This window comes from Carlito syrichta, unplaced genomic scaffold (genome assembly GCF_000164805.1).
Source record: "Carlito syrichta isolate Samal-C Ts95f unplaced genomic scaffold, Tarsius_syrichta-2.0.1 Scaffold301816, whole genome shotgun sequence".
In the NCBI taxonomy this organism is placed as follows: Eukaryota; Metazoa; Chordata; class Mammalia; order Primates; family Tarsiidae; genus Carlito; species Carlito syrichta.
Window position 1 is genome coordinate 106077 of NW_007245912.1, and position 14755 is coordinate 120831.

At 39.2% G+C, this 14755-nt stretch overlaps 1 protein-coding gene across 1 annotated transcript in view; it reads left to right on the plus strand.

Moving 5' to 3' along the window:
• CUL5 (cullin 5) overlaps positions 1–14755 on the plus strand; it is an 84710-nt gene that overhangs the window by 50040 nt on the left and 19915 nt on the right. Inside the window, exon 11 of the mRNA XM_008055301.2 lies at positions 1690–1754. Coding sequence (XP_008053492.1) covers positions 1690–1754 — 65 coding nt within the window. The remainder of the gene's footprint in view (positions 1–1689; positions 1755–14755) is intronic.

Genomic DNA, 14755 nt, shown 5'->3' on the forward strand with positions numbered 1-14755 from the left:
TTTTAATAAGCAATTTGCATCATGCTATTAAATTACAAGCTAAAAACCTAGCAGCTCTAATTTTTAATCAGTGAAGAGCAACTGTGTTTTTTTTAAAGCATCACTAAATACTTTATAAGCCTTGGATAGCCGTGTCAACTAGAATTTAGCTAGAAAGTTACTCTCTTCCTCGTTTTTCCAAGACTGTTTTCTGGTTTTGAATGTGTCTGTTTATTGAATTCCTAGCCATCTTCCACTGAGACCCAGCTCCATGTGTTCTTTCCCCGAGCTTCCTTGACACCCTGCCTGCCTGCCAGCTCATCCTGAGCTGAGCTGCTCCTCCACCGCCCACCCTCTGCTCTGCTCTCACCGGGCTCCTCTGGAAGTTACGTTACGCTCATCCTTGCTTGCCAGGGAAGCGATAGCCTTCCGTGCCACCTTTTCCATCCTTATTCGTGTGGGATCATAATAATGAAACATCGTATTTTCCTTAGAGTTGTATCTCTTTTAATGTCATCATCTTAACACAAGAAATTGCCATTAGTTCTTTTTCCCCTCTCTGACTACCTTTCATTACTTCCCAAGTTAGAATGATTCTAAAAAGACAGTCAACTTTCTACAGTAGGAATTTTTTCTCACTTTTTGTCTGTTTTAAAATAGGTTGACAAATAATTAGGTAGAGCAGGAAAGAAGTTAAGGGAGTATGAAGGTTGTGGGGTGGTTTGAGTAGCCTACAAAGGCTTCATTGAATTAGCCTTTAAATCAAGATTTTCTTTTTTTTTTTTCTTTTTCTTTTTGAGTTGGAGTCTCACTCTGTCACCCAACCTAGAGTACAGTAACATGTTCACGACCACCTCAGTCTCTACCTGCTGGGTTCAGGTGATCCTTCTGCCTCAGCCTTCCAAGTAGCTGGCACTGCAGGCACACGCCACCATGCCCAGCTAATTTTTTGATTTATTGTAGAAATGAGGTCTTGCCAAGTTGCCCAGGCTGGTCTCCAACCTGTGGGCTGAGGCAGTCCTCTCACCCTGGCCTCCCAAAGTGCTGGGATTATAGGCATGAGCCACCCGCGCCCGGCTTTAAATCAAGACTTTCATGATTAAAGCAGGGACAGAAAGTACAAAATAAATAAGACTGAAGGCGATGAAAGAGTAAGTCTTGTGGCTATCTGAAGGGAGCGTTTCAGCCAGAGGGAACAGCAGTGCAAGGCTCTGAGGCCGGAGTGGACCTGTCTCGCTCCAGGAGCAAGAGGTTATGTGGCCAGACAGGATCGAGCCAGGGGGAGAATAGCAGACATGAAGTCAGGCAGCTAGTAGGAGACCAGACGATAGAAGACTCTGGGCCATGGTGAGGAGTTTGGTTTAACTGTGAATAGGATGGGAAGTCACTGCAAGGTTTTGAATAGAATGGTAGAACCTGATTTACATATTTATAGGATCACTGTGGCTGTTGCAAAAAATAGACTGAGGAGGAGTAAGAGAAGAAACAAGAATACCAGTTAAGACTGGATTGCCTGAGCCTGGAAGGTCAAGGCTCCTGTGAGCCATGGTCGTGCCACTGCACTCCAGCCTAGGCAACAGAGTGAGACCCCAACTCAATAAAGATGAAAACTGATTTTTATTTGTATGTTTTTTGAAGTGTAACAATTTGTCTGTGTTTTTTAAATATCAAAAATAATGTTCATATTTCATTTCAAATTATTTTTTCCAGGCATATAAAGCAGTTGTTAATGATGCTACCATATTTAAACTTGAATTACCTTTGAAGCAGAAGGGGTAAGCTTTTTAAAACCATATTTTAAAAACACTTGAATGTTTTGGGAGTGTAATACATGTTACTGGGTACACAAGGTGTCTTTTTACCCTATTTTGTTTTTGTTATTATTGTTTGGTGATTTTTTTTTTAACTGCCTTTGGCTATGTAAAAATACTCTCAATTTATAATTTTATTTTAAATTATCTCATTTTATGATAAAAAAATGTTGACTTTGTTTTAAGTAGAAAAGAACACTTTGTTCCTAATCTTTTAGAATCTCTACTTGATTGTTTTTTCCTTATTAGTCAGTAAGTTATTTTATTCCCTATACAAGTATAGAAAATGACTCAGTTCACCATGATATTAAAAAGAAAATCAGTTTTAATGTAAATTTTTAGATAACCATTTTTTAAAAATTAATCTATCATTGGTAGGATTAATTTGCTTGTGCTACGTACAATTTATAGAAAGTCTGACACTTGAAATTTATGACATAATAAGTTTGGGCTACCTCAGCATAATATTAAGTCAATAAAGGCTAATATTAAATAACAATAAAAGCTAATTAGAAAGGCTTTTTATGTTGTTTCCAGTTGAGAATTCCCTTTTTTTTTTTTAGTTGGGGGTCTTACTTTGTTACCCAGGCTGAAGTACAGTGGTATGGTCATGACAGTCACAGCAACCTCGACTTCCTGGGCTCAGGTGATCCTTCCATCTCAGCATCTTGAATAGCTGGGACTTCAGGCACATACCACTATGCCCAGCTGATTTTTTGTAGAGACAAGGTCTCACTATGTTGCCTGGGCTAGTCTCAAACTCCTGGACTTGATCAGCTTTCCCACTTGCCCTCCCCAAGTGCTGGGATTGCAACTGTGAACCACTGTGCCTGGCCTGAAAATTTTGAAACTTAAAATAAAGCTACTCTAATTTCTTTATAATTATTATGTATCTCCCTATGTGTGTCCAGTAGTCAACTTTTATTTGTTTGTGTGCTTGCTCATTTATTTATTTTTGAATTAGAGTCTCACTCTGTTGCCCAGGCTGGAATGCAGTGGCACGATCACAGCTCACTACAGCCTTTACCTTCTAGGCTTAGGTAATCCTTCTGCCTCAGCCTCCCAAATGGCTGGGACTACAGGCATATGCCACCGTGACTGGCTGATTTTTTTATTTTTGTAGAGTTGAGATCTCATTTGTTGCCTAGGCAGGTCTCCAACTCCTGGGCTCAAATCATTTTCTCGCCTTGACTTCCCTGAGTGCTGGGATTACAGGCATGAACCTCTCTGTACCCAGCCCATAAGTCAACTTTTAAAGTGCATATCTGAAAAAGTACAGGCATTAGTAACCTTTACACTCTAAACACTTCAGCATGCTGTCATTAATTGAATTTGATGTTTTATGTTTTAAGGCAAAATTCAAATACAGTCGCATGAATAAGTCTTAAGTGTACCATTGAGTCAAATTTGACAGACGTGTGCGTTCTTATCAACACGTGCGATGTCTTCAGTGTCCTGGAGCATCGTGTTCTGCCCATCCCAGTCAGTCCCACCTTCCTCCTTCCAGGGGCGACTCCTGTTCTTATTTCAATACTGTAGTTTCGTGTTGCCTGATCTAGGACTTCATACAAATGTTGAGATTCATCCATGTTTTGGCATGTAACATTTATTGTAAGTTTGTTTTCCAAAGTAGTTAAGCTCTTTGTTTACATTTTCACCAACAAAGCATGAGAGTACCAGTCAGTCTTCATTGTTCCATTTTTGGGGGCGTTCTTATATTTTCAATTATGAAGTGTCTTCAGATTTTTTTTTTTTTGAGTTGGAGTCTTACTCTGTCACCCATGCTGGAGTGCAGTGGCATGATCACGACCACTGCAGCCTTGACCAGCTGAACTCAAGCAATCCTTCCACTTCAGTCTTCCAAGTAGCTGGAACTATAGGCACACGCCACCATGCCTGGCTAATTTTTTATTTACTGTAGAGATGAGGTCTCTCACCAGGTTGTCCAGGCTGATCTCAAACCCCTAGGCTTAGGCAGTCCTCTCACCTCCACCTCCCAAAGTGCTGGGATTACAGATATGAACCACCATGTCCATATGTACTTCAGTTTTATAGTTACAACTTAGTGATTTATTATTACACAAAATTAGTGAGAATATGGAATACAGGAACATAATAACCTTGATCTTGTGAATCTGAATATAGAACCTACCAGTTGGAAAACCATATTCTTTTCAAATCTACATGTACCAATGTAATAGCAAATCAAATACTAGACCTCAAAGTAAATCTCAGTAAATGCTTTAATATGTTTTACACAGACTATGTTCTCTGACCACGGCACATTTACAAAAAGTAACCAAGACACAATAATAAAGAAAACTTGTGTTTTACTACTTTAAAAATCACTAGTCAAAGAAAAACTCATATTGGAATTTAGAAAATATTTACAGTGAAACTATGAAAATGCTACGTATCAATAGGAGTTAAACTCAAATGGGATTTACTTAGAATGAAATTTATAGAAAAAATAAAGTTTATAGAAGTGATAAACACAAAATTAAGGAGACTGTTTACTTTTGAATGTGAGTTAAGAGAAAACAATAAAGGAACATCACAGGAGGTTTTACATTCATATTATTCCTTAAGCTGGATCATGTATACACGTCTGCTTCTGTAGAACATGTGTATAGATAGATTCACGTAACCCCCATCACAATCAAGATACAAAATTCTTCCATCACCACAAAGGATATTCCTTGGGCTACTCCTTTATACCATCTCACTCCATTTCTGTCCTGTGGCAACCTTTAATCTGTTCTTCATTTATAAAATTGTATCATTTTGAGACTATTACATACATAGAGTCATAATGCCTAAGAGAGAGATTGTTGGATCATAATGTGTATATTTTAGTTTTATGAGAAATTGCCAAACTTTTCCAGAGTACCTACATTACTTTACATTCCCACCAACAGTGTATGTGATATTCAGAGTAAACCCTTTCTTCTAGAAGCATTTGATAGTAAGTTGTTTATTGTTCCAAATACATTTGTGCATATTTTTTGCAAACACAATCACAATGAAACTTGCAGAATCAGAAAAATTAATTTTGATACATGTGATTATCTATCCTTCAGCACACATAACATTTCATGAATTGATCATAGATGTTTTCTAGCAAAAGGATCTGACCCAGAATCAGTTGTCACATTGACTTGTCATGTTTATTTGGTCTTTATCCTGGAACCATCACTTAGTCTGTTTTGACTTCCTTGACCTTGCACTTTTGAAGACCATGGACCAGTTATTTTGTAGACTGTCCCTTAGTTTGAGTTAATCAGATATTTTTGTGTTTCTGACATTTCATTATGATTAGACTCAGATTTGCATCGTTGGCAGCAGTGAAGCTTTGATCTTAAGGCATTCTCACCTGAGGGTGCATGATTTTGATTTGTCCCACTACTGGTATTATTTAATTTGATCCCTCGATTAAGTTGGTGTTTGTTAGACTTCTTTGCTACAATGTTATTCTTTTTCTCTTTATAATTATTTTGTGGAGGCCAGGCATGGCGGCTCATGCCTATAATATTCCCAGCACTTTGGTAGGCCAAGGTGAGAGGATTGCTTGAGCCAGGGGATCAAGACCAGACTGGGCAACATAGCAAGACCTCATCTCTACAAAACAATTTAAAAATTAGCGGAGCATAATGGCATGCACCTGTAGTTCCAGCTGCTTGGGAGGCTAAAGCAAGAGGATCGCCTGACACCAGGAAGTTGAGGCTGTGGTGAACCATAATCATGCCACTACACTCCAGCCTCGGTGACACAGCAAAACCCCAACTCAAAAAAATCAAAAGAGAGAGAGAAATATTTTTGAATTTTCCTTGTAATTTTCCTTTTGACCCACTCACTCTTTAGAGTTGTATGGAGTTTTTTGTTTGTTTGTTTGTTTTTGTTTTTTTGAGTCAGTCTCACTCTGTTGCCCATGCTGGGGTACAGTGGCACGCTCACAGCCCACCCCGGTGTCAGCCTGCTGGGCTCAGGTGATCCTTCTACTTCAGTCTTCCAAGTTGCTGAAACCACAGGCGTGCGCCACCATGCTCAACTAATTTTTATTTTTATTTGTTGTAGGGATGAGGTCTCACCCAGTTGTCCAGGCTGATCTCGAGCTCCTGGGCTCAGGCAGTCCTCTCACCTCTGCCTCCCAAAGCACTGGGATTACAGTGAGACTTCATGCCCAGCCCACAGTTGTATGGTGTTAATTTTCACATATTTAGTGCTTTCTGGATATCTTGTTGTTAATTTTTAATTTAATTCTTTTGTGAGTAGAGTCCATATTATTGGAATCTCTATCAAAATTTATGGTGACCTATTTTTTTTGGCTTAGTGCATGGCTGTCTTGTTGAACACATCGTGTGCACTTGAAGAGTGTGTACTTGAAAAGAATGTGTACTCCGTCTCTCTTGTGTTCACTATCATAGTATCTTTTTCTGTTCTTTTAGACAGCACATGCTTGGGTCTTGCTTCTTAATCCAGTGTGATAATTTCTGTCTTTTGAGTGTTTAGTTCCTTTGCATTTAGTATAATTATTGATATAATTGGATTTAGTATGCTGTTGTGTTATTTATCTGTGCTTTTTTTTGTTCTGATTTTTTAAGATTGAAAAATATAGTTTATTTAGAAAATAAAGAGAGAAAGAGGAGATTCACTTCCCCAAGGCAGGAGAGGGGGCCAAAGCTTAGGAAAACATGGCCTAGACAGAACTCAAAGAACATATGGCCTGGCCAGAACTTAACAAAAGCAGTGGCCTAGTGCTCTTTGGGTTTTTGCCTCCTCTCTTTAATTTCTTGTCTGCCTTCTTTGGGGTTGATTGAATATATTTTTTATTTCCACTTTAAGTTACCTTTGGCTTCTTAGTTAACTTGCATTATTTTAGTATTCACTCTAGAGATAACAATATGTATCTTTAACTTTTCCCTTAGAATTATTATTATGCCAGTTTATGTAAAATATAAGAGCCTTTATGGGCCAGGCGTGGTGGTTCACTCCTGTAATCCCAGCACTTTGGGAGACCGAGGTGGGAGAATTGCTTAAGTCCTGGAGTTCAAGACTTGCCTGGGCAACATAGTGAGACCTCATCTCTACAAAAAAGTAGCCAGGCTTGGTGGCACACGCCTGTGGTCCCAGCTACTCCGGAGGCTGAGGAGGGTGGCACACGCCTGTGGTCCCAGCTACTCCGGAGGCTGAGGAGGGAGAATTGCCTGAGCCCAAGAGGTCAGGGCTGTACTGAGTCGTGATTGTGCTACTGCACTCTAGCCTGGGAGACCCCAACTAAAAAAACAAAAGAGCCTTGTGGTTGTATAGTTTTATTTATCTTCTCTTTCTTTATGTTATAGGTACAAGTTACATCTACATATGCCATACACTACACATTACATATGCCATACACTGCAACCTTGGTTTAAACAGTTACATGTATTTAAAGATATCATGAGTTTAAAATGAGATCCGTTTTATATTTACACATATATTGCCTATGCAGGTATTTATTTAATCTTTTCTGGAAGTCTGAGTTTTCTTCTGCATTATTTATTTGTTTGTAAATATCTTTATTTACCTTCATTCTTGAAGGTATATTTGCTGGATATAGAATTCTGGGTTGACAGGTTTTTATTTTCTCATGTCACTTTAAATTGGTTATCCACTGTTTCTTATCTCCTCTATTCTGATGAAAAGTCAGATGTCATTTTCCGTCGTTCCACTGTATGCTTTGTTTTTCTGACTGCTTTGAAATGTTCTCTTTATGCTTGGTTTCTGTCCCTTTGGCTCTGATGTGTACTAAGTGTAGATTGCTTGTACTTGCTCATTTGGCTTTGTTTTTAATCTTGCTCAACATTACTAAGCTTGAATTTATTTATTTATTTTATTTTTATTTTATTTACTTGGGAGTCTCACTCCGTCACCCAGGCTAGAGTGCAGTGGCACACTCATGACCACCCCAGCGTCTAACTGCTAGCCTCTGGCAATCCTTCTGCCTCAGCTTTCCAAGTAGCCAAAACTACAGGTGTGCACTACCACACCTGGCTAATTTTTTATTTTATTATAGAGATATTGTAGAGAAGTTGCCCGGGCTTGCCTTGATCCCACTCGCCTCAACCTTCCAAAGTGCTGGAATTACAGGCTGAGCCACTGAGCCCGAACTAAGTTTGAATTTATAATTTGAGGTCTTTTATCACATTTCAGAAATTTTTGTCTGTTATCCTACTCTTTCTCATTTCTTCTTCTGGGATTCCAATCACACATGTGTTAGATTCTTTGGTAATGACTTACAGGTCATTGATGCTCCATTCAGTTTTTTTTATATTTTTGTCTCACTGTTGCTTCTATTAAATACTTTCTATATTGCTGTCTTCAAGTGTGCTAATTCTTCTGTCATATATGATCTTCCGTTACATACATCCAGTGAATTTTTATCTCGTATATTTTTTGTGTGTCAAAATTCTCCATTTGGCCCTTTTTTAGTTTCTGTTTTTCTATTCATATTTGTTATGAATGTATTTTCCTTTATGCCTTTGAGCATAATTACAACAGCTTCTTTAAACTCCTTATTTAAAGGATAAGGCTCCACCATTTGCATCATCATGGGATCAACTCCACTAACTGTCTTTTTTCTCTTGCTTTGGTCACATTTTAATGTGTCAGTGTATGTTTGGTAATGTTAGATTTTATACTGGTTGCATGAATGATATTGTCAGAGAATGGCTTCTGTTATGTTGTCTGAACTCTGTTCTAGTTTTACCAGAAAGACTGCAGGTTTTTAATCTGAATTTTAGCTACCCTGTAGGTGGCATGGACTTGGGCTCTTTTTCCAGCAAAATTCTCCTTAGCTTGAAAATTTACCCAGTACCTTTCCTTTCTTTAAAGTACAACTCTCTTCCAATTTTTTCCCCAAATTTTGTATCCAATGTCTTTATGGAAGTGTGTGTGTATGTGTGTGTTTTGAGTAGGAGTCGCACTACTTTGCCCAGGCTGGAGTGCAGTGGCACGCTTACAGCCACCCCAGCATCAACCCGCTGGGCTCCCGCAATCCTTCTGCCTCAGCCTTCCAAGTAACCGGAACTACAAATGTACACACTACCACACCCAGCTAATTTTTTACTTACTGTAGATACAAGATCTCGCAATGATGCCCGGGCTGGTCTCAAACCCATAGGCTTAGGCAATCCACTCATCTCGGCCTCCTAAAGTGCTGGGATTACAGGCTGAGCCACCGAGCCCGACCGGGAGTTTTTGCTTTAAAAAAAATGCTCATGCCTATAATGCCAGCACTTTGAGAGGCCAAGGTGGAAGGATTGCTTGAGCCCAGGAGTTCAAGACCACCCTGGGCAGCATAACATAACAAGACTTCTTTTCTTTTTTTTTTTAATCTCTTTTATTTTTCCAGCCTGTGCCACAAGACTTCTTTTGTACAAAAAAATTAGCTGGGTTTGGTGACGCCTGTGGTGCCAGCTATTTTGAGGCGGAAGAATCACTTGAGCCCAAGAAGTTGAGGCTGCAGTGAGCTGTGATTGTGCCACTGCATTCCAACCTGGGTGACAGAGTGATACCCTGAATAATAATTTTTTGAAAAATGTTTAGAAGTTATCTTTTTTCCTAGACGAAGATTGATCCAACACAAGCTATTCTGCAATTCCTCCAGTTGAATCTCTTCTTAGCTCCCTTTTTAAAAAATTTATGGAGATGACTTTAAACAGTATAATTCACCATGTTAAAGAGATATTTCTGTGCCATTTCATGCATTTAAAATTATGTACATCCCTACCTCTGCTTCATTCCAAACATTTCCAACACTCCAAAGTGGAACCCTTTCCCATTAAGCAGTTTCTCCCATTCTCTCCCCTCCCACCCGTCTCAGCAGACACCGGTCTGTATTCTGTCTCTGTGAATATACCTATTCTGGATATTTTATATCAATGGAATCATACACTATGTAACATTTTGTGTCTGGCTTCTTTCACTTAGCATTATGTTTTCAAGGTTCACCCACATTGTTACACACAACAGTACTTCATTAGTTCTTTTGACTGAATAATATGGTGGTGTATACATCATGAAGTATGTTTATGCCATAATTTGTTTATCAATTCATCCCATGGGCTTTTGGGCTGTTTCCACCTTTTGCTATTGTGAATAGTGCCACTATAAGCTTTAGTGGACGTGTACTTTTTGAATGTTTATTTTCACTTTGGGGTGTATACTGAGAAATGGAATTAAGGGGTCACATGGGGATTTTATGTCTAACTTCTTGAGGAACCACCATACTGTTTTCCATAGTGACTGAACCACTGTACATTTCTACCAGTTATGTACAAGGGTTCCAATTTCTCCATATCTTTGCCAGAACTTTTAATTTTCTATTATTTTTTCTTTTAGGGCCATCCTAAAGGGCATGAGGTAGCTTAATTTGCATCTCCCTAATGACTGATGATTTTGAGCATCTTTTCTCTTGCTTGAAGGCATGCATTTTCTTTGGAGAAATGCACATTCGAGTCCTTTGTCCTTTTTTTTTTTGAGTTGGAGTCTCTGTCGCCCAGACTGGAGTGCAGTGGCTGCTCCCAGCCGCCGCAGACTCTACCTGCTGGGCTCCGGCGATCCTTCTGCCTCAGCCTTCCAAGTAGCTGGAACTACAGGTGCGCGCTACCACACACGGCTAATTTTTTGATTTATTGTAGAGATGAGTTCTCACCAAGTTGCCCAGGAAGGTCTCGAACCCACGGCCTCAGGCAATCCACTCACCTTAGCCTCCCAAGGCGTAGGATTACAGGCTGAGCCACCAAGCCCGGCTCTTTGTCCTTTTTAAATTGGATTTTTTGGAGCTTTTTTATTGAGTTATAAGAATTCTTTTTGTATTCTGGTACTAGATTCTTGTCAGAGATATGATTTGCCAATACTTTCTTCCATTCTGTAGATTGTCTTAACTTTCTTGATAATGTCCTTTAATGCACAAAAACTTTTACTTTTGATGAAGTTCACTTTACCTGTTTTTTCTTCTGTTGCTTGCACTTTTGGTATCATATTTAAGAATCAGCTTCTAAATCTAGCCTATGAAGATTTATACTTAAGTTTTCTTTCAAGAGTTTATGGTTTGGCTCTTATATTTAAGTCTTTGATCCATTTTGAGTTAGTTTTTTGTGTGCGGTGTGAGATAAAGGTCCAGCTTCATTCCTTTGCATGTGGATGCCCAGTTGTCCCAGCACTCACTGACTGGTCTTGGCCCTGTTATCAACAGTCAATTGGCCATGAGTTTTTTTGTGTTTATTTCTGTATGCTCAGTTCAGTTCCGTTGGTCTATATGCTTGTCCTCATGCTGGTACCTCATTGTTTTGATTACTGTAGCTTTGTAATAAACTTTAAAGTCAGGACATGTGAATGTTTCACCTTGTTCTTTTCCTGATTGTTTTGGGTATGTGGGCTTCCTTCCAATTCCATTAGAGCTTTTCCAGTTCTATGAAAAAGACCATTGGAATTTTGATAGGGAATGCATTGAGCTTGTAGATTTTGTTGGGTAGTGTTGACATCTTAATGGTATATCTCCAAATTGTGAAAATGGGACCTCTTTCCATTTATTTAGGTCTTTTTTTTTTTAATTGTTTTTCAGCAGTGTTTTGTAACTTTTAGTGTTCAAGTCTTTTACTTCCTTGATTAAATTTATTGCTAGGTATCTTTTTTGATTTTTGTACGTGGAATTGTTTAGGCTTTTTTTTTTTTTCATCTTTGTTTTAGAGATAGGGTCTTGTTCTGTTGCCCAAGCTCACTATAGCCTTGACCTCCTGGCCTCAAGCGGGCCTCCCACCTCAGCCTCCTGTGTCGCTGGGACTCCAGTCACACACCACCATGCCCAGCTATTTTGGAATTGTTTGCTTAATTTATTTTGGGTTATTCATTGCTAGTGCATAAAAACACAAATGATTTTTATGTGTTGATTTGACTCCTACAAATTTATTAGCTCCAATTAATTAATTTAACTTTTTTAGCTCCAATAGCTTGATTGTAGATTCTTTCAGATTTTCTGTCTATAAGATCATGACATCTGCAAACAGAAATACTTTTACTTCTTCCTTTCTAATTTGGATACCTTAAATTTCTTTTTCTTGCCTAATTGCCCTCACTAGAACTTTTTTTTCTTTTTTTTGAGACACGGTCTCACTCTGTTGTCCAGGCAAGTGTGTGGTGGTAATATCATTAGATAAATAAATGAGCAAAATGTAGTATATCTGTGCAGTAGAATATTATTGTTATAAGAAAATGAATCTGATACATGCTTCAACATGAATGAACCTTGAAAACATTATGCTAAGTCAAATAAACCAGACACAAAAGGACAGTCTTCGTATGGGAACACTTGTATGAGGTGTCTAGAACAGGCAAATCTGTTGGGACAAAAAGTAGAATAAAAGTAACCAGGTACTGGGGGAAAGGGAATGGGAAGATACTGTTGAAAGGATCCAAGGTTTCTGTTTGAGATCGTGAAAAAGTTCTAGAAGTAGATTATATTGACACGTGAACAACATTGTGAATGTACTTAATGCTACTGAGTTTTATACTTAAAAATGGTTGGAATGGTCTATTTAATCTCAGTAAAAGACAAATGAGGCTGGGTACAGTAGCTCACACCTTAAGCAGGAGCATTGTGTGAGCCCAGGAGTTTGAGACCAGCCTAAGCAATGTAACGAGACCTCATCTCTATGAAAAAATTTTAAAAATTAGCCAGACACAGTGACACATGTCTGTCGTCCCAGCTACTCAGACGGCTGAGGTGGAAGGATCACCTGAGCCCAAGAGGTCAAGGCTGCGGTGAGCTGTGATTGTGCCACTGCACTCCAGCCTGGGTGACAGAGTGAGACCTGACTCAAAAAAATAAAGATATGTTGTAAAAGGAAATGAACTACAGATATATGCTATGACAATGAATGAATCTTGCAAACATGATGCTAAGTAAAAGCAGTGAGTTATTAACGACCACATGTTGTATGATAGCATTCACTTGGGACATCCTGAGTTGGCACATCATGGGCCAAAAGTAGACTCGCTATTGCCAGTCTCTGGATGGGGAGATACCTGAAGATGGGATTTGACTCCTAACTGGTGTGGGCTTCTTTTTAGGGTGATAAAATGAGCTAAAATTTTTTTGCAGTGATGACTACACAACCCTGGGAATATACTTAAAATCATTGAGTTACACACTTTAAAAGAGTGAATTTTATGGTTTGCGAATTATATCTCCATAGTGGTTAATAATCTTAGATAATAAATAGTAATGAAACGATAATACATATTAATGGACAAATAGGTGGCAGTTGTTACTTGACGGAAGAAAATGTATACAAGAAATGTCATTAGGATCATGAAGAGCAGAAAAGAAGACATAAGTATTCGAACTGGTATTGACCAACATTTTCCAAAATTGATGAAATACTAACCCACAGAATTTAAAGGATCTGTGAATCCCACACAGGATAACCCATTCTTAGACGTATCATGGTAAAACAGCATCAAATGGAAAACAAACAAACAGAAAAGCTTTAAACCAGACACAGAGGAAGAAACTGGCACACTGCCTTCAAAGAGACAGCAATGTAAGCGTGATACTTGGCCTGTAGTCCCAGCCACTTGGGAGGCTGAGGTAGTAGGATTGCTTGACTGGCAAGAGTTCAAGACTAGCCTGGGCAATATAGCGAGACCCCTCCCCATCTCAAAAAAAAAAAAAAAATAACTAAAAAAACTCTGATAGCTGTTTTCTCAACAGGTTGAGTCGAAGGCAAGAAGGTAGACCATTGGGTTGTTACAGTAGTTCATGCCTGAGCTAGGCATTGCCACTGCAGACAAATCGGGAGAGATGGGTAGAGTCCCAGGAATTCAGTTAGCAGATAAGTCTGCCTCCAGGAAAACAGAAAGGCTTTTCCTGGAGCAAGCCAGTGCGAATGTTTTCAAGGAAGTTGATTTCTCAATTGTCAGTTTCCACACCGGTCTTTTCTAAAATTGAGCCTTGTGGTGGAAATGCCACCCATTTTTCCCTTTCCACTTCTCCTTCCACACTCACTGATTACCGCTTTACAAAGAAAGGCGTATTCCTCTTGATTCTTATTGTGGTACTTTACCACAAATAGAAAAATTTCCATGCTGCCTGAGAAAGAGATATTTTGAAATATTGGTATTGCTATATATGAAATGGATTTTTGATGAGCTAGGCAATCAGGTCCTTTTGTAAGTCATATAGTTTCTAATTCTTTGTTTTCAGTATAGTTGATGCTAGCCATTATCAAAAATGTACTCGTTAAGAATAATTTTATTTTTGAGCTGGAGTCTCACTCCGTTGCCCAGGCAGGAGTGCAGTGGCATGCTCATAGCAACCTCAGCGTCGACCTGCTGGACTCTGGCAATCCTTCAGTCTCAGCCTTCCAAGTAGCCAGAACTACAGCCACGTACTACTGCACTTGGCTAATGGTTTTTGATTTATTGTAAAGACTAGCTCTCACCAAGTTGCCTGGGCTGGTCTCGAACCTGCAGGCTCAGGCAATCCACTCACCTCAGCCACCAAGGAATTACACCAAGGAATTACACTCAGGGATTACAGGCTGAGCCACCAAGCCCGGAAAAAAATAATTTTTAATACTAGATCACTGTGATTTTTTTTTTTTAGCAAATGACACAGGAGGTGCTCAAAGAATTGAGTGACGTCATAAGAAAAACGTATTCTAGTCCCATCTGCTTACTTATGTGAGTAAGATTTCTCAGGGCAAAAATAAATTATGAAAATAAAAAGTAGAAGCCGGGCTCAGTGGCTCAGCCTGTAATCCCGCGCCTTGGGAGACTGAGGTGAGTGGATTGCCTGAGCCCGCGGGTTCGAGACCCACCTGGACAACTTGGCGAGATCTCATCTCTACAATAAATCAAAAAATTATCCGGGTGTGGTAGCGCGTGCCTGTAGTTCCGGCTACTTGGAAGGCTGAGGCAGAAGGATC